The sequence below is a fragment of the Bombyx mandarina genome, chromosome 22 (assembly GCF_030267445.1).
Source record: "Bombyx mandarina strain Sakado chromosome 22, ASM3026744v2".
In the NCBI taxonomy this organism is placed as follows: domain Eukaryota; kingdom Metazoa; phylum Arthropoda; class Insecta; order Lepidoptera; family Bombycidae; genus Bombyx; species Bombyx mandarina.
In genome coordinates, this window is record NC_143228.1 from 741,125 (window position 1) to 765,354 (window position 24,230).

The 24,230-nt window shown below is 41.5% G+C and overlaps 1 protein-coding gene across 1 annotated transcript; it reads right to left on the reverse strand.

Annotated features, from left to right (window-relative positions):
- Positions 1-1,365: 1,365 nt before the first annotated feature.
- LOC114248996 (pickpocket protein 11) lies at positions 1,366-18,737 on the reverse strand. The gene is made up of 6 exons (XM_089736727.1): positions 18,657-18,737; positions 15,341-15,614; positions 13,705-13,761; positions 13,242-13,365; positions 5,788-5,894; positions 1,366-1,514 (listed from the first exon to the last, which is right to left on the reverse strand). The coding sequence occupies exons 1-6, from the start codon at positions 18,735-18,737 to the stop codon at positions 1,366-1,368; spliced, it is 792 nt and encodes a 263-aa protein (XP_089592853.1).
- Positions 18,738-24,230: the final 5,493 nt, after the last annotated feature.

The following is a 24,230-nucleotide window of genomic DNA, read 5'->3' on the forward strand; positions in this document are numbered from 1 at the left end:
GAAGTATGAGTTGTAAGGTCTCAGTATAGTTACAACGGCTGCCCCGCACTTCAAACCGAAACGCATTACTGCTTCACGGCTAAAATAGGCAGGGTGGTGGTACCTACCCGTACGGACTCACAAGAGGTCCTACCACCAGTAGAAATATCTAATTGTCAATCATCATCATAGTCAGCTACTCTTCTCAGAGCAGTCGTGATCATAAGGAGTCCTTGTTTATTAAAGCCTTGACAGCTGTTCTCTATAGTTCGCGAACTAAGGCTTGGCGCACGCACTCGTCAAGTGAGGTTTTAGTAAGAATTTTCATCTGATCAGTCCATAACCCGATCAATAACGGGTGGATAGTTACCACATCCGTTTGCTTAAACTATGCCTACTAATAGACTGATATCCACTGATTTCTCAGAACAGACATAGACTCAACAAGAGCATATTAAGTTTAACATACTCAGAGCGTACGTTCGTATAATTACGCACACCAAATTTAATTTAGCTTTCGAGATAAATTCGTTATCTTGACAGAGTTGAGCTTAATTGTTTTGCTTAATTAGTTTGTGGCCTGTTCTGTTTTGACTATTAAAGGGGTTCGTGACCGACTGCATTGAGGAGTGGCTTGCGGGCTCCTCGACTGTGAAGTAGCTAGCCCATTACGTTAAAATAAATATAACGGTTTTTTTTGTTAATGTAGCCTGATGATTGGGTGCATTGAGGCTCATAGTTTTTGGTGATTGGTGCGTATGATGAGTGTAGCTTAAATTCAGATCCTACACTGATCAAATTACAGTCTGTCCGACTATTCTTATGGGAATACGCTCAGGGGGAGCAGTTAGTTCGCTTAAGACGGATGCAAGAGTCTTCAATAGCTCATTACTGGTGGTAGGACCTCATGTGAGTCCGCACGGGTAGGTACTAACGCCCTGCCTATTTCTGCCGTGAAGCAGTAATGCGTTTCAGTTTGAAGGGTGGGGCAGCCGTTGTGACTATACTGAGACCTTAGAACTTATATCCCAAGGTGGGTGGCGCATTTACGTTGCAGTTTTCTATGGGCTACAGTAACCACTTAACACCAGGCGGGCTGTGAGCTCGTCCATCCATCTAAGCAATAAAATAAAATAAAAATAGAGATGTTATTCTCATGCGTCTGTGACTTCACCATCTTGTCTCAAAGGAATATAATAATACGCCACACACTTCTCAATCTCAAAATATAGTCGAGAACCTACTTATCCATAGCTACAAATACAATCAGAGACCGTCAACTTTACTTCGTAAATTAAAAAGATTCTCTACCTGCCAAGGGAATAGCACAGATAATAAACTAGGCAAGGAAACAGTGAAACGATTAAATCGAGAATATTCCATTTATTACCATTTATTTTCAATTTTACTTTCAGCTACTGGATACAATTTCCTTGCGGAACAAACAATAATAATCGACACAAACAAATAAATTACTTCTGATATCGTCACCACGGAGCCCCCGAAGCTTAGAGAGAATACACCTCCGTACGTAGCTGGAAACAATAAGCCATGCGATCAAGAGAAATAATGAAAATCCATTAATAGGTAGATCTTGTCTTGTAAAAAAGACCCAAAATAGTTTTGTATATTAATACATACTAGTGGTCCCGCAGTAGTCGAAATTCGACTATAATCAATTGTAATTTTATGTTTGAACCTTATTATGGTTCTATTGTCAAATACTATTATAGTTATTTAATATAATCACAGATTTCGCCAAAACTACACTATACATAAATAATAATAAAGACAAACAATATTCATCTATTCTCAATTTGACCACAGACTTTAAACACTAACAAAAGTTTGACAATTGACAATAAACAAAGAGTATAATATTTATATATATATGACGGCGTTAACGATATTTATGTTATATAGCACGTGCAATAGGAGTGACTCACACAAGCCAGGTGCGCCGGCCGTGTCGTTCCACTCGTAAACAACAGAAGTGACTCATAAGCCAGCTGCGCCGGCTAGTATAAAAAGGCGGAACGTGCCTTGAAATGAACATTCGTTGGACTGCGTTTGCCTGGTGCACTTACTATAATAATATCGTTGTTACGTTGTGTGATTCAGTGACTGTTGTACGTACGGGTTAAAGTTGGACAAGTGTTAAAGTGAATTGTTAAGATAACATATTGTTGATTAAATCAGAAATCAAAGGTGACGTCGTTTAACTTGGTGTTCAACAAAATAATGTCTACCCTCAAGCTTACATCAGAAGTGAGATCAGGACTCTACTCTCACTGGCGTGACGTGTTTGAACATGTTCGAAGTACAGCAAAAAAAACATGATGCAGATCAGAATACTAGTAGTGGTACGCCACAAGAGCGTGAATGCAGCATACGTAAGTCGTATAATAACGTCTCTGTTACCTCGATGGAAGATCTGAGCCACGAAGAAATCGTCACATCTTACGTTCTGGCTCATGTTGCCCAGTTTGACTGTCGACTTCATCACATGGCATTTACTAACGGAAATACAACACGTAACAAGCTATTGCAAGAAATTAAGAATCTACTCGATTCAATACCAATAACACTACACGTTCGATGACTTCGGGCTCCAGCAAGCAAGCAAACAAGAAAGCAAGCAAGTTTCCGTGGGGAAGAAAAATTGACACATCTGAAGTCGTCGTGACCTGTAAGATAAGACGTCCGGTGCGTTCGTGTCTGGCGATGCGGCGGTGGTCGGGTTCCGCTGGCGGATGCAGGTTTTTCCGGTGAAGTGCGTGCTTGTGCGTGCTTGACATGTGTTCGCGGTTGGCTTCCTCAGTGTGGGAGTAACATCGTGTAAGAGAGGTGGAACCCGTAAAATTGTAGTTTGCGTGGTGGCTGGTAAGATTTGTTGCGGTAAGAAGTTTGCATGGTGGTAAAATGTCTTGTGAGTCTGCACAGGTAGCCGGAGGTGAGACTTCCGCGGTCGCGGCCCACCCAGTCCGCGAGAACCGGGCAGATCGCCTCGACGGTACGGAGGCCGGCCGACGGGTCCGCCAAACGACGAGACCACGCCTCCAGCACGGACTGCCGATATTGGAGCCCCCGCGCTCCGGCTGCACTTGCGCTAGGGCGCGCCGCCTCGTAGGAGACTGTGAGCAAAACCTGAACAACCTCCTCATCCGTGGGCGCCCGGCTCTCGCCTGCAAGTCAGCTGTTACGTGTGCGGTGATGCGAGTCATGTAGCTTCTGGGTGTTCCATGCGCTACAAGAAGAAAAACGACACTGCTCCAGGTGCTGTGGCAGGTGCAACCAGAGACGTCAACGTGTGTTCCAGAGCTTCAGTGTGTTACAGATAAGTGGTTTTGGCTTCCCCTTTATGTTCCATTCAGGGTCAGAATGTAGTCTTATAAAACAAAGTCATAGTAATTTATTCAATGGTAAGCGGTTTCATGAACAAGTCACTCTTTGATCTGAAAGTAACTTAGACCAATCATGATGGTAAGAGCACTTAGGGGATATTCAATTCGCCCTTAATAGTGCACGTTGTCGAGTAACAGGGTTTACTCCAATAGAATAGACGTTTGCCGTTCAGGGTAGTTCACTTGAAATATCTTAAAGTTTCAACAGAGTGATAATCCCTCTAGATTAGATCTTAATTTAGCACGGTCGAAGACCGGCGAAAACATAAAAAAAGGGCACAAACAGAAGCTTGGTTTAGTCGAGGCAAAGCTAAAGTCAACCTCTTTTCCGCTGGGGATTTTGTTTTCGTAAATTGACCGAAAATGTAAAGGTCCCTTCAACATTACTGCAGTTTTGGAAAACGATAGGTATAAATTGAGACATGTAAATAGTTCTAATAGAGTGTACAAATTTCCCCATGAAAACTTACGTGAAATACCTCGAGGCCCGTCAGGCCTACTAGAAATTTCTGAAAATTATAGTGACGATGACGTGACGGCGTACACAGATGGGTTAATTAATCTTGTTCATGAAACTGATCTTAATGATGACGACTCTATCACTGACAATAGAAGCGACATTTTTGTCCGCAAATAGCGATACAGCAAACGTAGTCTGTGGGTAGTGATACAATGTCTGTAAGCTCAGGCACCTCAGGTGCAGGTGTTGGAAATGTAGAAAACGATGGTCGGTCTCGCACTATTTCTGAAGAAATTCCGTATAAATGTTCTGGTTTAAGAAATGTTTTAACAAACGCTACCGTACACGCAGATTAAAAAAAAAAAAAGAGAATTGTATGTGGCTAGAGAGATGTTAATCCGGACTAGCAAAAAAAAAAAAAAGAGAAAAAAAAAAAGAAAAGAAAGTGTGAAGTCATTGAAGGGTCTGTCCGGTCCAATGGCTTGGCTATAGGGATTTTCATCCAGATTAGCCACAACAATTAGCTACAGGGATTGCGATTCGGTCTAGCATTATCCGGTCCAGTACGAAAAACTGAAGGGATAACAATTCCGGTCTAAGTTAAAAGGGACATACTTACATACCTGAAGAGTTTTTGAACTGGCCCAGGTATGTAAGCAGTCTGAAGGTTATTTATAGCCAGTATAGGATTTTCTGAAGAATTATGCGAACCGAACCGTACTAGATTGTTAATATCATAGACCACGTTTTAAGTTGCATCCGTTAATGTCAGGATGAACGAACACGTTTGTTGTTCACAGACATACCATAAGAATGCGCGCACGAGGACGAGCGCACGTCAGTATGGCCGTGACGGCGTTAACGATATTTATGTTATATAGCACGTGCAATAGGAGTGACTCACACAAGCCAGGTGCGCCGGCCGTGTCGTTCCACTCGTAAACAACAGAAGTGACTCATAAGCCAGCTGCGCCGGCTAGTATAAAAAGGCGGAACGTGCCTTGAAATGAACATTCGTTGGACTGCGTTTGCCTGGTGCACTTACTATAATAATATCGTTGTTACGTTGTGTGATTCAGTGACTGTTGTACGTACGGGTTAAAGTTGGACAAGTGTTAAAGTGAATTGTTAAGATAACATATTGTTGATTAAATCAGAAATCAAAGGTGACGTCGTTTAACTTGGTGTTCAACAAAATAATGTCTACCCTCAAGCTTACATATATGTGCTGTGTCAAATACATGGTAGTGTGTGTAATGTTTTCTTTATTGATTTAATGTATCTTTTAAGCATTATTTTAAAAAAATATTAGCATTTTGCACTTCTTCTCTATACTCTCTATAAGTGTGGAAAATTTCATACTCCTCCGTCCGCGCAATTTTCGTAAAAAGGGATACAAAGTTTTTCCTTCACGTATAAATATATAGATACAATCCACACTGATATTAATAAGGAAGGAACTGTTTGTTACGGCTTGTCGCCCAAACTGTAAAGGCTTTGATAAAATTCATTGTGGAAATGATTTGAACCTGGAAATAATACAGAATTCATTTCATCCCACTGCTGATGACGGTTTTACCCACGCGATATGAAGTGTGGTACAACTGGGCGAAACTGTAGTCGGATAACTGTTTAATAAACAGAGGTACCAAGAGAGTGAGCACAAATTAGGTACGAGTAAGAGAGGGAAGATTCAAGAATAATATAATATGTACAACCTTAAAATCTTTATAATTAAGAATGAAATCTTTATAAATAGTAGACTCAGCGTGATGTATTAGTATTATTGTCGCGTTGGCCACATCGGAGTCAGTCAGTAAGAGTCGTGTCCCAAGGTCAGTAAAGGAATTCACGGTTTGAAAGGTTTCGTAAACCACATAACATCGGGTGAGCCGAGAGAATATAGTGCAAAAAAGAGGTCAATTTAATTGTTTGGATACGTACCTATAAAAAAATTGACATCAATAAGTAGAGACATCTTGTAGCAATTACAGTTCGATTTGCTGAAATAGACCTGAAGAGCCGCCAGTTCGCTCACGTTGCGCCCTCGACTGAAACCAATGTGGACACTTTGAGAAAATACATTAATAAGAAACGCAATATCCTAGTGCCAATCTAAATAACTGGACAGGTGGGGGTAGGCGAGCAAAGGTTCAGCCAAGAAGGGTGGGATTTCCCGAGCATCTCCGAAAAAGACCTAACAAGTCAAGAGCAGCCGTTTCGCGAATGAATCTACTATCGGATGAGAATCGCGACCCTCTAAGAAGACTCGAGGGGAGAAACTCAGCGGACTGTGCATGGGTTAGGTTGCACGTCGAACTCTTTGCAAAGTTCGACGAGTACGGCTACCGGGAGCCTATTACGTTTAGAAATCTGACTGTCGCCATTCAATTTGAAACTCGGGATGCTAAGTTTCTCTCTTGTAAGCTTTATTTTTTTTATTGCTTAGATACGTGGACGAGCTCACAGCCCACCTGGTTGTTAAGTGGTTACTGGAGCCCATAGACATCTACGACATAAATGCGCCACCCACCTTGAGATATAAGTTCTAAAATCTCAAGTATAGTTACAATACATGCATACAATATGTTGATTCACGTTGCTATATTATTTTATTACAGGCTACTTATTGTACAGACAACACTGATACCGTATTTATCAAATAAAAAAACACTGTTCCGTATTATTTCAGTACGTGTAAATTTATTAAAACGCTCCATATGTGCATTTCATAGCATTATATATTTCCAATCTCATACTTTTAAAGGATAAGGCATAATTTATTATGAAGACAGCAGTGTGGAGTGACTAAATACAACAAATGCCAGTGCTCCAAGAACTTAGTCGTGTTTTCAATTAAAAGTTAAACGTTCTACCGAGTGGATTCTATTCAAGTCCGAAGAAGTTTGTCAACTGATGAACTAAGCTTTGAACTAAGAAAACTCCAATCAAAGTTTTTTCTTTGCCGTTTTATTTGATGCAAAAATGAAAATTGAAATGAAATAAATTAAAAAGCTTATGCGGAAAATATTCAATTTATTAAGGTCGATTTACGGCCTATCCGATGTTACCATGATACCTTTCACTTTGACACACGAGGTGAGTCTCAGTATTATATGTAAGCAGATATACCACCCTTTCAACTACAACCCACAAACCTTCGACTCGGAAATAGCCGCAATGCTATTTTTTATTAAAATTTACTCACGATGTCCCCTACCACGACGTAGGCTGTGAGCTCGTTCACCCATCTAAGCAAAAAAAAAAGATGTGTGGTGTCGTGTGACACCGGATAGGGACGAAGTTCTTTATTAAGAAAATATTATATTTAAGTTCTATTCGGTATAAAGAAAATAAAAAACTTCAGAGGTGTCAAGGGACACCCGGATGGAACGAAGTTCCTTTCGATTAATTAGTGAAGAATTTGTAATTTTTTTTTAAGATATAATTTTTCGTAAGAATTTATAGCAAAAAGTGTCGTGACAACTTTTCGTAAGAATTTATAGCAAAAAGTGTCGTGACAACTTTTCGTAAGAATTTTTTCCGTCTAGCCCCCTTTCACAACGCGCGATAAGGAACTTCGTTCCAAAAGTGTCGTGACAACTTTTCGTAAGAAAAACTGTCGTGACAACTTTTCGTAAGAATTTTTTCCGTCTAGCCCTCTTTCACAACGCGCGATAAGGAACTTCATTCCAATTATTCGGGTATACATTTTTTTTATCACGATTTTTTATTGATAAAAACAATCGCAAGGGTCAACCACTCCGCAGTGCAATGGAGCAGCTTCGCCCTGGAGGAACCACCTGCATGATCACGGTATCCCCTACGCCAGGTAAGTATGATTTAGTTTTTTTTTTTTTTTTTTCCTACCTAAACTGAGAGACTATTTCAGCGTAACCGTGGCTAGTAGGTGAGCTCACGGGGCTCAAACCTGACGAAGATGCTAACACGAACCCTAGCAAAAGCCGTGCTTCGCAGAATCTACCACCGGATCGGAAACGCGACCCACTGAGAAGATCCGGCGAGAAACTCAGTGGGCTGTGTCTGAGAGTTCGTCGAGCCCTTCGTCGCGAGCGACGGGTTCGACGAGAACGGTGACCGGTGCTTGAAGTACCCAAAACCACCGTTAGTGGATCGGGAGGATCCGAGATGACGTGATTTGGGCGACGTCGACTGCTTTCCATTCTGTCCGCAGGATCGGGAATGTAGTTACCGGCGGCCACGATGAGAGGGTTCTCGTGTCGTGCCGCTTTATCGAAGTGGCGCATCGACGCCGACTGTAGATACTTACTGATGGACTCTAAGTCCAGGTCGTCATGGAGGTCGACGTTCCTGACGAACCACGGGGCTCCGACGCCTATCCTGCAAAAACGGCATTGAATGATTTGGAATGATTTTAAGTGTATGCGGGCCGCGTGAGCGAACACTACACTTGCATAGGTCATGACAGGGCGTATGCAAGTTTTGTAGAGTGTCACCTTATTTCTAAGGGACATTTTACTTCGCCTGCATATCATCGGGTAGAGACGTCCTAGAATGAAGGCGGCACGGTCGCGTACCGTCTTAATATGAGGGCGGAATGTCATCCTTCTGTCGAGGGTGACGCTTGAATATTTGACCTTCGGGGCCCACGGAATGGGCTGGTCGAACATCGTGATTGGGCGAATGGCGGAGGCGGAGGTGTCGACGCGCCTAGACGGGAGAGGGATGCTCAAGTTGGTGTTCGGAGGGCGACCCCTTTTGAAGAGCACCGCTGTGCTTTTCGTGGGGTTGATGTCGATGCGCCACTTCCGGAACCACTGTCCCATGGTGGTAGCTGCGGTCCGAAGTCGTCGATGAAGCAACGCCTTCATCCTACACGAGTAGTAGATGGCGGTGTTATCGGCGAAGAGCGCCAGATGGGTCTCCGGAGACCGGGGTATATCATTGATATACAAACTGAATAGTAACGTGGAGAGGGCGGAGCCTTGCGGGACTCCGGCTGTGACGTGACGGGGGCGAGATCGCGTTCCCTCGACTCGATATCGGAACGAACGGTTCGACAATTAGTCTCGTATGATGAGCACGAGTCTGTCTGGCACTCCCATGTTATACAGTTTGTATATCAAACCGTTGTGCCAGACTTTGTCGATTCTATCTTGTCGATCCTTCGCTATATCGAAGAAGAGGGCTCCTGTTGGAATGGGTTTCCGCCTATTCAGCCCGAGTAAGATGTGCTCCGTGAGGCGGTGCACTTGATGGACGCACGAGTGTCTGGCGCGGAACCCAAACTGCTCGTCTATAAGAATCTTATTCGCGGTAACGAAGTCCCAGAGGCGTTTACGAAGGAGCCGTTCGTAAAGTTTACCTATCGCCGGGAGGAGACTGATGGGGCGGTAACTCGCGGTTTCATTCTTCGGTTTGCCCGGCTTGTGTATGCCGATAACGTCAGCTTCTTTCCGCGCCGCGGGAAAGATGCAATTCGTCATAGCAGCATTTAAAATGATGGCCAACATCGTTATTAGTTGGGCTGGTAACAATTTTAGCGCGCGGTTGCGGATGCCGTCGGAGCCGGGAGCTTTCCGTGGTTGTAGGCTATCGATCGCCTCCTTAACCTCGGAAGTGGTAATGGGGGGTAACGCGTCCGAGGGCGGCAGGGAAGCTCTGCGCTCGACCTCCCTATCGACTAACTCGGTGTGTTCGGGGTCCGCGTGTTGAGTGCTGGTGGTGCACTGCTCTTGCAGTGCATCGGCCAGCAACTCTGCCTTGTCATCGTCATCGTAAGCCGGTGGTTGGCCTGAGGGGCGTACGTGAGTCGGCATAGTGACGATAGTTTCGGGCTTGAGGGTCCTAGCTAGTCGCCAGTATGCTTGGTGAGTGGGCGCGAGTTCTACTAAGTAACTATCCCAGTTTTCATTTCGGGCGTCGCTTAGGCGGGATTTGACCTCCCGCTGTAGGCGACGCATCCGAGTCCGGTTTGAATTCGTGGGATATCGATCGAAGGCCCGGATTGCCGCGTTCCTGACTCTTAAGAGATCCCTAAGCTCGGGGGAAAGTCTGACGCGGTGGAAGCAGTCCTCCACATCGACTTGTTTAGAAGATCTTATGATCGCGGTCGAGACGTGATCAGTGAAGATGTTTATGGATTCGACTGTGTCCTCAGGGGATGGAGTTGAATCCGGGCCGCAGGGGAGGATTGGTGGAGCGGCGTCAGCTAAGCACGTGCCCAGCTTCTTGCAATCCACCATGGTCCTCGTAACTGGTTCGCGGTTGAGTGGGCGACCGAGCTGCATGACGACAGGTCGGTGGTCTGAGTCGAGTTCTGACATTGCCTCGATGGAGCGCAAGCGCAGAGCTACGTTCCTCAGCAGTGCCAGATCTATTGTACTCGGACGACGCGCGGCGTTGTACGGATAGCACGTGGGGGTCGGGGGGCTGAATATTTCGAATGTGAGGTAGTCTATGAACGCGTCGAGACGCCTACCGTTCACATTCGTACGATTGCAGTTCCACCTAGTGTGGTGGCAATTTAAATCGCCTGCCAGAATGACCGCGTCCCCATACCGAGCAGTGTCTCGAGGTCACTGCTCAGGAGGGGTTTATCAGGGGGGATATAGACGGATGCGATGACGATCGGCTGGTGTCCCGTCAGCGCGATGCGGCACACTGACGCCTCGATATGTGAGAGCGAGGGAGTATCGAGAGGGACGCAGTGCAGGGCCCTCCTATAGTAAATGACAGTCCCGCCCTTGGGGGCGGAGAATCTGTCATTCCTAACCATGACGTAGTTCGCGACTTTGGGGTCGCGACGCGAGGGCTTTAGGAAGGTCTCCTGCACCAGAAGGATGTCGATGAGATTATCGCGGAGAAACTCATAAACTAGGTCGCGCTGACGCGCGAGTCCGTTAGCATTGTAAAATGCTAACTTCAAAGAAAGGGGTTTTTCCCTACCGTTGTACGCCATCGATTACCGGTATTAAACGAGGGAACGCTGAATGGACTCGTACACGTCCATGTGTTCAAAGGTCGCGGTAAGGCGTTCGTCGGCCGTAGTTGCCCTACGAATGGCTTCCGCGAACGATCTCAGACGATCGTAGTTTAGCGCGGCTACGAAGTCGCGCACGAACGAAAAGTCATTTGTCGGAGGACGCGCGGGGCCGGGGCGGGGCGCGGGACCGGGCGCGGGCGCGGGGGCGGGGCGAGGCGCGAGCAGGGACTGGGATGCCGGTGGTTTTCCTGCCAATGATTTAGTAAGAGAAATACGAGAACGTCTATCAACTGTGTAACATCTCGTCACCGCGATTCAGGAATTGTTAAATTTACGTGCAGCGACATCTGTTGATAACAAACTAAATAGAAAAAATCTTACGTTACGGACGTTTTTTCCCGGTTAGGGTACCCCTCCACATCGTCCCATAAGGAACTTCGTTTCAAAAATAGCCTAATCGAAGGGTGTCAGTTATTTGTGAGCTTAACCTTTGTGAGGCTTGAGCCTGACCTGGTTGATGAATTATCCTATATTTCTAAGACGAATGATGGTAATATCCAATCCGGCCGATAACAGCCTTAGGATGATTTTAACTACCACTTTAAAGCTGCGTTGTTAGAGAAGCTTTGTGGAGCTTAAGTACTCAAAAACCAATAACGCGCATCGTTAAAGTTTTCTTTTCTAAGTTTTCAGATAACCCTTGAAGTATCATAAAATGAAATGGCTCGCATCAACTGTGCGATGGTAGCTCAAATAAATACGAAGCTAACCGATGCTTCAGTGAACTAATATATAACGGCAGGTCGTCATGAAAGACAAATATGAATGTTTTACATAAAATATTCACTCATAAGCCATCCATCCATACTGATTCACAACTATAAGAAAACATAGGTATTTCTTGTATTTTCTCCGATTCGCGCGTCCTAGACACAAAACTGCTGTAAGCTTGCGGTTATTATTGCCGATGTTTCTAAGGCAGTTGACAGTTTTCATAATCTGGTATTGCATGGATGTTACTCGTCGAGATTTGAACCATATACTATAGTATATATGTGGGCGCAAACGCCACTATTGGCAGTGGTTGGCATAATAATGTATAGTTTGGTTTGTTCTACGTTATTGTTTACTTGTTGTTGGCGGGGTGAAACTGTTGTTCTGCCATGTTTGGTGTTTGGCGGACGCTGTTTTGGTGTGGGAGTGTTCGGTGTGTTTAATGTTTGTAAACACAAATGACTGGATAAGTGGATGAGTATTGGTAGGGCATAAATATTAATAATAATTTATATGTCATGGATAACGACTTTAATAATATCAAGACATTGTTTTGATTACTATTTTTAATGATAAAATGTTGTTTCGATAAATATCACAAAAATATAGAGTAGACGCCGTAACGCCAACGTATAAAAATGGCGTGGACAGAGTCGTCTCAGTCTGTCTCGGTCGGTCGGTATGTCGGTTTTATTGACTCTTATTGCAATACACTGGGTTCAACCGAATACGAGTGATGACGGAACTGCCACTCAGCCATCCCTGGCGCCGTCATGGCTTCTAATAGATGATAAGGTACTATTCAATTTTGATAAGTATTTATCATTTCCTGCATATAACAAACCAAGCTACATATTTTTCTCCAAGAATACTACTCCCACAATACCGTGACCCATGTTTTACACGAGTTATTTTTGGGATGGTGAAAATGAGCTCAACGACCACTCTGAAATGATGTAAGATGATAGTGATTGTGGTCGAGGGAATCAATATCAAATTATGAAGTCGTAGAGATAGATAAATATCGTAGGTTCTGCAATGCTGAGTGCAAGTCGTTTTCGTGAAAACTTTTGATAATCTACATATAAGTATAAATAAAGTCGAATCTATCCTACATACTTATACGGAACTCGAGTGCCTGAATCATTTCCGCAGTGAGCAGAGTACATTCTCGAGGAGCCAGTGGGCTCAACTACTGGGAGGAGGCACAGAGGGCATCCTCGATTCGATGTTCGAATCCTGCAGACAAGTACCAATTCTTCAATGAGATATTATACGTACTTAACAAATGTTCACGATTGACATCCACGGTGGAGGAATAACATCGTGTAATAAAAATCAAACCTGCAAAATTATAATTTGCGTAGTCACTGGTGGTAGGACCTCTTGAGAGTCCGCGCGGGTAGTTACCACCACCCTGCCTGTTTCTGCTGTGAAGCAGTAATGCGTTTCGGCTTGAACGGTGGGGCAGCCGTTGTAACTATAATTGAGACCTTAGAACTTATATCTCAAGGTGGGTGGCACATTTACGTTGTAGATGTCTATGGGCTCCAGTAACCACTTAACACCAGGTGGGCTGTGAGCTCGTGCACCCATCTAAGCAATAAAAAAAAAAGAAAAAAAAAGAAACGGACATTATCTGTAAAAGATTACTCACGAAACATTATTAGGATAATCTTCGGGAAGGAAGGGCAGGAGATCGCTTGTGATGCTGTATTTTTTATCCTGACATTCCATGTAACACATCGGCTTGCAATCCATGTTCTCGCGTGACTTATAAACTGAAAAATTAAATTCGTTTTACTATTTAGTTTTTTTATTACACTAGAGTTGAGTAGAGCTTATGAGTCATCTGGTGTCAAGTTGTTGTCAGAACCTCACAGTATGAGACATGAGTTCGAAGTATCAACTGTCTAACGGCCGCCCCACTCTTCGCAAAAAGAACGCACGTTTGGTTCACAGGAAAAAAACCCAGGAGGCTGGTACATAGCCGTCTGGCCTTACAGTATGCCATATTACCTAATGAAATTTTAATAATAATAATATACGAATGCACTATATGCATCATCAAGCAAGCCAAATAATAACACATCATGTACACGTGTTCAAACAAAACATACCTGTGACATTGTTGAGGCAATTTAAATCTTCAAATTCACATATCCTTGTTGACTTTTCTGAAATCAGAAAACAAATTAATTACACATTGAAAACAGATATTTCCTTCATATTACCGTAATGTAACTCATCGTCCAAACGAAATGGATACGGCAAATAATTTTCTTTAACAACAAATAGGTTTTCTTAAATAATATTTTTAGATTTTTCTATTATCTATTCTATACGATAACTACGCAGCAGTTGTCTCAATATTGCTAAATACGTTTTCGGATTAATTTGGTTAGTATAATTTGTTACCAGTCAAATCAGTAAAATTATGCTAATGATCACAAGATTGAAGCAATACTCTTCGAGGGTCGAGAGAGGTTAATGCGAAAATCAACTGAAACAATGCGCCCCATGGCATTTCAGAATTAGGCATAAACGTAAGCACTATCATATTTATGACAAAAAAAATCGGTTGTCTGTAAAGTCGGTTTACTGACGATAGATGAACGTGATAACGTCATAAGAAAACTGATGGAATGGTTTCATTTTTCAAAAGAAAATTTTAATTTTATTTGTTTGATAGATATTTTGTATGGACAATTGACACCACATTCAATTTTCACTGAACTTTATACTTGACGAAAATATGTAAATGTATTATTGTATAGCACTCAAGTAGGAGAGAGACAGATGTCGAACGCTGCCGAACGCGGAGGCCGATTGTGCCTCTTTGTCGCTCGATGCGCGCTCTCGCTTGCACTTCAAGCCTTAAATGGAACGCCTCAGAGCGAGGTAACGCCGCATGAGTTTTTTCGTGCGTGCAGCCGGCTCCATCGAATTATAAGACGTTGTCACGTCAATACGAGTAACGATTGAAACCCTATAAAAGAAGAGAAGTAGGGCTAAAAGTCTTATAAAGTTATCGGTATTAATCCGATCCTGAACTCGCAACAATGCTTGTTAGTAACTGACAAACGTCGTAAGCTTCAGCTGGGCTCGGGGTGATGAGGCGAATGAGCTGAATCGAAGCCAGGAACAGATTAAAAGTATAATTAAAGTTTTAAAACGATTTGTCTACAAAAATATCTAATTTGGATTGAAAACGAACACATAAGAGACTTTTCATTATTGTTTACGAAAATAAATTTAGTCATGTTTATTTATTTCGAAAACAGAGGACTTTTTATTGAATTCGGATAATTTTAAATTACTTTTTATTTTTATTGCATATCTCTCTTCCTTTTTTAAGTGGTTACCGGAGCCCTAGACATCTGCAACATAAATGCCACCACCCACTTTGAAATATGAGTTCTAAGGTCTCAGTATAGTTACGGCTGCCTCACCCTTCAAACCGAAACGCATTACTGCTTCACGGCAGAAATAGACAGGGTGGTGGTACCTACCCGTGCGGTCTCACAAGATGTCTTACCACCAGTAATTACGCAAATTATAATTTTGCTGGTTTGATTTTTATTACACGATACTATTCCTTCACCGTTCGATCGTGAACATTTGCCGAGTGCGTATTTTGTTAGAAAAAATGGTACCCGCCTGCGGGATTCGAACACCATTGCATCGCTAGATACGAATGCACCGGACGTCTTATCATTTCCTTTATCCACGACGACTATATAAAAAAACATTTACCTCTAGGGTACTTAAAGGGGATACATCCACAACTATCCAAGTACGTCTTCATCTTGCATTCGGTGTGACAAGTTTCAAAACTATATCTGTCAGTGTGCCCTAAGATTGCTTCATCGTGAAACCAGCAAGCTCTTTTGTCGGGAACCACTCTGCGAATGTTAGGCTCACTCTGGAAAACCATCGGGTCAACTTTGATGGCTACTGATTCCCCTAAGCTTATGAAACGGTAGCGCATTGTTGTTTCCGGATAATCGTTGGGGTCGCTGATGAGGACCTTGAAAAGATAAGAAAAATTACTAGTAGTATTTGAGTTATACAGTTTATCACTTAAGGTGTGTTTTTTTTTATTCCCGTTGTAGGCAGACGAGCATACGGCCCACCTGATGGTAAGTGGTCACCGTCGCTCATGGACGTCAGCAATGCCAGGGGCAGAGCCAAGCCGCTGCCTACCATAAAGTACTCTCCGCAAGCCTTGTTTGAAGAAGGAAATGTCATAGCGCTCGGAAAACACCGTGGAGGGGAGTTCATTCCAAAGCCGGATGGTACGTGGCAAAAAAGATCTTTGGAAACGCACTGTCGATGAACGCAGTGGTTCCAGATAATATGGATGAACTCTGCTCCGATGGCGGGAGGTGCGGTATAAAACACAGAGAGAACCGAAGTCCCTCCGTAGACCCAGAGGTTCCAAGCGATCCGCGAGAGCAGGACTATCGACCATCCGAAAAGCCCGTTTCTATATGGAGTCAAATGGAAGTAGCTGGTATTTGGGAGCCGCGGCCCAGAGGTGAGAGCAGTACTCCACGCGAGGTCGGACCTGCGCTTTATAAAGATTTATAAAGCGCAAGTCTCTGTCCAGGCGTGAAATACCGCTTCGCTCTGTTGAGAACTCCCAACATTTTAGAGGCCAATTTGGCTTTACCTTCCAAATGACTCCGAAACTGGACATCGCTCGAAATATCGACCCCCAGAATCCCGATACTCGCGGAAAGCTGCAGGGATACTCTTTGAAATTCCGGCGCCATGACAAAAGGGTCCTTCTTCCCAGTGAACGCGCAAACCTGTGTCTTCAATGGCTTGAACTGAACTGAGTTCAGTTCACTGAACTGAGTTCAGTTCACCCCACTTGGAGACCCGCCCCAGAGAGTTCTCCACTTCAGACACTAGTTTTAATCGCCTCTCGTGTACAACGCTTCGAGAGAGACTCTGATGGCCGATATATCACGCATTCCCCGTGCTATCATCCGCATAGCAATGCATGCCATCAATAGATAGCATGTCATTGATATGCAGTATGAAAAGCGTGGGGGAAAGCACCGAACCTTGTGGAACACCAGCGTTGATGGTCATGGTATCGGAGCAGCAGCCGTCGACGACAACTGCGATGCTCCGTCCATCCAAAAAGCTAGCGATCCACTTGCAGAGTCCCTCAGGGATCCCGTATGCTGGAAGCTTCGATAGAAGTGAAGTTCAAATTAACGTTTCAAAATCGGTTACCATGTTCTAAATAACACACAGACATATATTTTCCAGTGTTTTTAATGACAAACCTAAGACATATGGTTTCTTTTGTTTTAGACATACACAATGGTATCATGTAAATAAAAGGTATATATCTAGTCAGGTCATAAATTCCGTCACATGTTTAATGTAAAATAATTGTTTATTTTTCAACAAGTTTATTGATTATATAACCATTCAAATAACAAAATGAACTTAACAAAACATAGATTCTTATGACACTAAAGTTTATTCAAAATGACCTCCGTGATTTTGAATACAGGCCTTCAATCTGCGCGGCCAGTCGTCTAGCGCAGCACGAACGAGGTCCATGTCAATATCGGCGGCTGCCTTAATTTTTTACTGGTGGTAGGACCTCTTGTGAGTCCGCACGGGTAGGTACCACCGCCCTGCCTATTTCTGCCGTGAAGCAGTAATGCGTTTCGGTTTGAAGGGTAGGGCAGCCGTTGTAACTACACTGAGACCTTAGAACTTATATCTCAAAGTGGGTGGCGCATTTACGTTGTAAATGTCTATGGGCTCCAGTAACCACTTAACACCAGGTGGGCTGTGAGCTCGTCCAAACATCTAAGCAATAAAAAAAAAAAAAAAATAAGGATGTCTTGAGTGACTCCAAATTGGGATGAAGCTTTGAGCACGCCTTTTCCTCCAAGTGTTGCCATATCCTATAATCTAACGGATTCAAATCTGGACTGGAGGAGGGCTAGTCTTCGTGCCGGATGAAGTCGATTTCACGCGCCGCCAGCCAGTCTTGTTTGCTCTTCGCTCTATGAGCTGGCGCCGAATCTTGTTGAAATATCCAGCGCCTATTATTGAACATGGTATGAGAAACAGGTTCCACAAGGTTCGTCAGGACTGTATTTTGATACACAACTGCATTCGTTTTTACACCTTTCTCACAAAAATGTACCTCTGTTAAGCCCCAATAAGAAACTCCCAACCATACCATGAGCGAGGATGGAAAATGACCTCGTTCGACACGCGGAATACGGTTGCTCGCTTCTTCACTACTGTGTGCGTACACCTTATCATTTTGTTTGTTGTAGCTCTCTTCTACGGTAAAAAATTTTTCATCCAAAAAAGAATTTCCCGATATTTTTTTACCGCGTACCGCTTCAACAAAGCGCGGCATCTCTTCAGTCTCAGGTTCATTAGACGAGCATTCAAACGATGTCCTGTTTTTCTTCGATATGCCCGAAGTCCTAAGTCTTCATTTAACACCCTTTTCACCGTGGTTCTGCTTAACCCCATCTCTTCAGATGACGTAAGCAGAAACGTAAGCAGAAACTTCTGCTTACGTTTGGGATTTTTTTGAATTCGCGCCTTCACAGCTTTTATCACTGCTGGAGTCCTAACAGACCGAGGGCGACCACTTCTTGACTTGTCATCTACCCTAAAGTCTTCATTGTATCGTTTGATGGTACGATAAACGAATCTTTTGGTTATATTCAAATTTTTCAGTATGTTAAAAATTTGAATTTGCGCGTAACCGCAAGGATGCAACGCAATAACTGCAACACGGTCTTCTTTAAGCGTCCACTCCATATTTAAAAATGAGTAAAATTCTAAAAGTATACATTTTTATTTTCATGAACAATTCGAAATTCGAATTCAATAAACTTTTTTGTGGCCAGCATTCTAAAAGAAAAGTTTTTACTGTGTGACAATACTTATGACCTGACTAGTTATATGCATATATTTTTTATTTTTTGCGTTTGAAATTCAATTTTACGCACACTTACTTTCTGTAACTAGGTGGGTTTTATCTATTGTGAAATACACGATTATAATAGTTTACCTTGACTCCGTAATAAGGGATAGGTGACCAGCTCGGATAGTCTCCGGGCTCCACATTGAAGACAACATTTAGACCGGACATCCTGAAAAGATCCTGAATTGATTAAGTTCATTTGAAATCATCTCAACATAGCATCGCATGATACGGGTGGATCGAAGATTTATTGATCACAAGACCACAAGGTTATCGAGGTTTGATCAGAGCACTCGGCGTAACACACCACTTGCAGAAAAGCTGGGACCTAGACATTACTAATCATCAGTATGTACGTCTTTAAGGGGAATTAGTTATGATGATGCCCCTTAGCAACTGTTACTACCTGAATTTGACAATCACTAAATAATAATCATGATAGTAAAAAGGAAATTAAATTGAAAGAAAAACAACTTCAAAGAAGATCTAAAAAAATCCGTAGATCCAACATTATTCGACACACTTTTTTGTTAAATAGATGTTGAGAGTTTTCCTCGTTGTGAAGGAATATTTTGTGTATTCCGAATATTGACCAAAACAACTTTACTGACGGAAAAACAGCAAAATTTAATGGTACACGTGCTGGTTTCACAATCGAATCACGACAGGAAAAATAAGTAATAATACTCAATCATAATTTTATACCGTCATTTTATGTATTATTTACAATAATATAATTTTGTAATTGTAATTTTCCTATGCATGAAATACATATTAATGAAGTCACCGTCACATTCAATGGAAAAACGAAATTTCGGAATGCGCTTTGACGTAAGTTGGAGTTTTGCGTTAAATTAAATACTTCGATTAGCTTATGAATTTTTAAGAAGAATATTAACAATCAAACACTTCATAGGCTAGTAGTATCAGGGAAAGCACGATTCTATTAAACTATTTGGTTTTACCGTTTCTTCTATTTTTATAGCCGAACAATCTCTGAATCTGGTTTGAAAGGCAATATAGTCGTGTTTCCAATAGAAACTTCATGTGAAATGGTAAATAGACGCATTAAATCGGCACTGACGTAGACTGTGAATTTGCCTACCCGTCTAAGCCAATTTGTATGCCTATCAAATACGTGAAGATTATTAATTCACATAAATACCCGCCAGATTCCGATGTGGTTATAATCCCACTAGTTTGAGTTAGGGCATCTTGATTCTGATCCTCGTAATATTCCAAGTCTTCATCCGGAGGTAGCAGAGGTCTATAAATAATTATGCCGTTTACTAATAGTTTTATGTCTTTTAATCAGCAAATCTTATCTTATAGTTATCGTCGGCCTATAAATTTATAAGAACCCTCTTAAGTACGTTTACTTGTCAATACCACTACAGCGTGTACTTCATAACGGATACCACAAATTTACCGATGATTTGGTTAAACACGATTTGGTAGGTGAGCTCACGGGGCTCAATTTAGGAAAACTTGCTAACAATATTATAGCCCTAGCAAAAACAGTACTTCGCAGAATCTACCACTGGATCGGAATTGCAACCCACTGAGACGATCCGGCGAGAAATTCAATGGGTGCACAAGCACGTCGAGCTCTTCTTTACATTCGACGAGTTTGACGAGATCCGTGGCCTGTGCTTAGAGTGTCTAAAAGCACAAAGAATGGATCAGGAGGATCAGATAGAACACGTTGAGGCTCGGAATCACATTTTCTATTTATTGCACCATTCATTGGCTGATGAACATTACGCAGGAGCCGACCGTGAGGATTAGCCGTGTGAGGTTTAGTGATGTGGAGGGTTTATTGTGCGCTCTCCTCCGGAAACCTCATCAGAGTGGTCAATAAAACACTGAGTATGATTATATAGGCTTGTTTTTTTTCTACCTATGCTGTATGCTGATAGCCTTGAGAGACTATTTCAGCTTCACCCTAACGTTTGTAGGTAAGCTCACGGGGCTCAAATCGGAGAGTTGCTAACACTGACTCTAGCAAGAGCAGTGCTTCGCAGAATCTACTACCGGATCGGAAACGCGACCCACTGAGAAGATCCGGCGAGAAACTCAGTTAATTCGCTCGTCGAGCCCGGTTCGACGAGGACGGTGACTGGTGCTTGTGGTGCCTAAAAGCACCGTTAATGGATCAGGAGGATCCGTAATGACGTGCTTTGAGCGAGGTCGACTGTTTATCATTCGGTCTACAGGATCGGGTATGTAGTTTCCAGCGGCCACGACAAGAGGGTTCTCACGTCGTGCCGTCTTCTCAAAGTGGTGCAGCGATGCCGACTGTAGATACAGACGGAGTGGGCTTGTGGCGTTTAAGAACGCACCTTTTAGTGATGCGTGAGCCGGAACGCACGAGATGTGGGAAATAGAGGATAGTCTGTGACACGGGACCTTTTTACCGCCGAAAATACATAAGACGAAAAAAAAGTGTATAACTTAAAACTCTTATTGTTTCAACTGTGGTGTTAATTACGATTCACGATTTTCACGATTTTCGCGCGAAATAAAGAAGGGATTCTATGCGGACTCCCTCACGCTGAAGCACAGATAAGCCTTGAATTCTTCTTTAAGCTTAGTTCAAAAATAAGGTATATTAATATCTACTCAAAACAAAATTTCCCGTAGATTTGTTTTTCTTAAGTTTTTCAGACTTAGTTTTCTTCAGTGCCAATATTTTCACTCCTTAGTTGTTCGAGTGCTATTAATATGCCTTAAGTTGGAATTCAAAGGAACTTTAAGTAAGCATACGGCCAATTGTATTCTATATTATAAATAAGAAGCCTTTATTGCTGTTTCAACTTATGTATAACTTATGCTGAATTCAACTTATGTAACTAAACATAAAATGATAACAATAGAAGTACGAAAACTATAAAATTAACTTAAACTAAAAGATATCTCGGCAATCGGCTTATCTCTCGTCTTAACAGCTTGTCTTTCGAGAAACGCCTCCTCTAAGAATTTCCATTTACTTCTGTCCTTTGCTGTACGTAACGTACTATACTATACTATACTATACTATACTATACTATACTATACTATACTATACTATACTATACTATACTATACTATACTATACTATACTATACTATACTATACTATACTATACTATACTATACTATACTATACTATACTATACTATACTATACTATACTATACTATACTATACTATACTATACTATACTATACTATACTATACTATACTATACTATACTATACTATACTATACTATACTATACTATACTATACTATACTATACTATACTATACTATACTATACTATACTATACTATACTGTATCATATAATCATAATGGTATTCCATACTCACGCCTCACTCGCATCATTCAAAGCAGCGTAATTGAAAGTACAGCAGTAACCCTCATAAGTCTTGATGAGACTGAACAGATTGTCACATCGCTTCTCCTTTCTATTGAACGAGCAATAGATTAACAAGTTTTCGCATTTCTGATGGACCTGCAAGATGTAAACGAAAATAAAATTAAGTCAATGCAAAAAAAAAAAACAGCGAATTTGCTTGAAATGGTTTTATCATTTAAGTTGAAATAAAACAAATTTCATTTTGAACAATATTCTTGGACGCATTTAAAAATAGGAATGTATGTACTACTCGTTTCTTACATTTACAATAGAAACTTTGATGTTATAAATATGAGAATGTTTATGTGTATAGTCATTAGTGGTATTATTAATGAGTTCAAAGTTTTATTGCAATAGAACGCCAAACCATTTTTTTATCTATTTATTGAATGCGTGAACAAATTCATAGCTCACCTTGTGTTAATTGTTTACTGGAGCTCTTAGAAAATATAAAGAACCACAAAATAAATGCTGTATCTCACTTAAGACATGAGATTCAAATCTCAGTCGTATAACGACTGTTGTACAATTGCGGACACTTCAAACCCGAATTTCATTGCTTTACATATATGTGGGTGAGCAGACAAACTTCAGTAATATAAGCGTTGTTGTTGTTGTGTTGTGTGTGTTCAAATCATAAAACTTACTTCTTCCATTATCGTGTCCATTGTAAAGTAATGATGTTTCAATATGGCCAGAATTTCCGTGAAATTGATACTCTGCTTAACATTATCTTTTAAGGTGGCTAGTTCGTTGAAAAACTTGTGTATACGATCATCAGTGATGTTGTATCTTTTTCTGTATAAAAAAAAAGCAAATCGAGTCAAATTTTAAATCTAGTTCTTACATCATAGTCGTGCAATGTTATGTTCTTTGATGTCGTAACCATACCATCTCAAGGCTCTTATTTTCTTAACAGTTACCAAACCCAAGGGCTACAATGTAAAAGAGTCATTTACAACACATAAGATCGAATTTTCAATAACCTCTACCCTGCTCTTTAAAGCACGCAAATGCTTCACAGCAGGAACCGGCAGGTCGCTGTCTATGAGCAGATCAGCACAATAGTGCCAATATTTGCGTGCTTCATTTGTTTTCTACCGTGGAAGCTATTTGTCATGTGAAATCCTTCTCAATGAAAGCCCTGACAGGTTTTCTCTATAGTTCACGAACTGAGGTTTGGCACACGCACTCGTTAAATTGGGTTTTGGAAGGATTTTCACTTGATCGATTGAAAGGATTTTCACTTGATCGGTCTAGCGCATGCGGCTTCGTCCATAAGAACTTTTACCATTGATCCTACCCTGAACTGAAAACTACCATGAACATACATTTCTAGATATCAAGTATGTACATATTGGGAATATTCAATAATAAATATTGGGAATAGTCAATTTTAAGCCTCGGCTTAGTTGCACGACTGCACTAGCCATTTTATTCCAAAGTCATCCTTAGATGAGCCCTGAATTTCGAGCAGGGTATGCCTTATGACGCACAATGAATCTTTGTGCGTTTTAATAGTCAAAGTAATGTATGCTCTATTGGATGGTGTATAAATTACGAGCTCGGAAAATAACTCACAATACTGTCTCTATATTCTTGGATTCTTTCAAAGATACCACGTTGAAGTTGCACAAGCTGACTGCTGGGAATGGCACTTGGTTGACTTTACAGTTTGCGTTGATCTTTAAAGCATAATTATTAAATTATTAAATTAATTATACATACATATATGTGCATATTAATTAGGGCTATTTTGTTGTGAAAAATATAGTTTATGTTTGCTGGCTTTCGGTTGATATTTGTTCGGCAAAATACCACGATTATTTCAATAATCTTCATCTCCCAGTGCTATAGTCTTTTTGCCGGTAGTAAGGTGTATTGAAAGTCTATATGGGTAGATACCACCATCCTGACTATTTCTAAAGCAAAGCAGTTAATATCTTGCGTCCGATTTGAAAATTTAAATAAGACTATGTAATAAGTATACACGTTTTGACTGGACCAAACCTTATAGATATAAAAACGCAAATGCTATGTCACTTAAAGTATAGAGGTAAAAATTATTATTAAATTGATATGCTTTTGTACGAGCATGTTACGTATTATTTTATTTTATCTTAAATCGATTTCTCGTCCTCAATGTGGTAAAGATTTAAAAATTGTTTCACCATGTAATTTCAAATTATAAAATTAATGAATTTTTCACCTGAGTTACAATTTGAAAGGCATTAAACTTGTTTGTAATGAGCACAACGAATGCT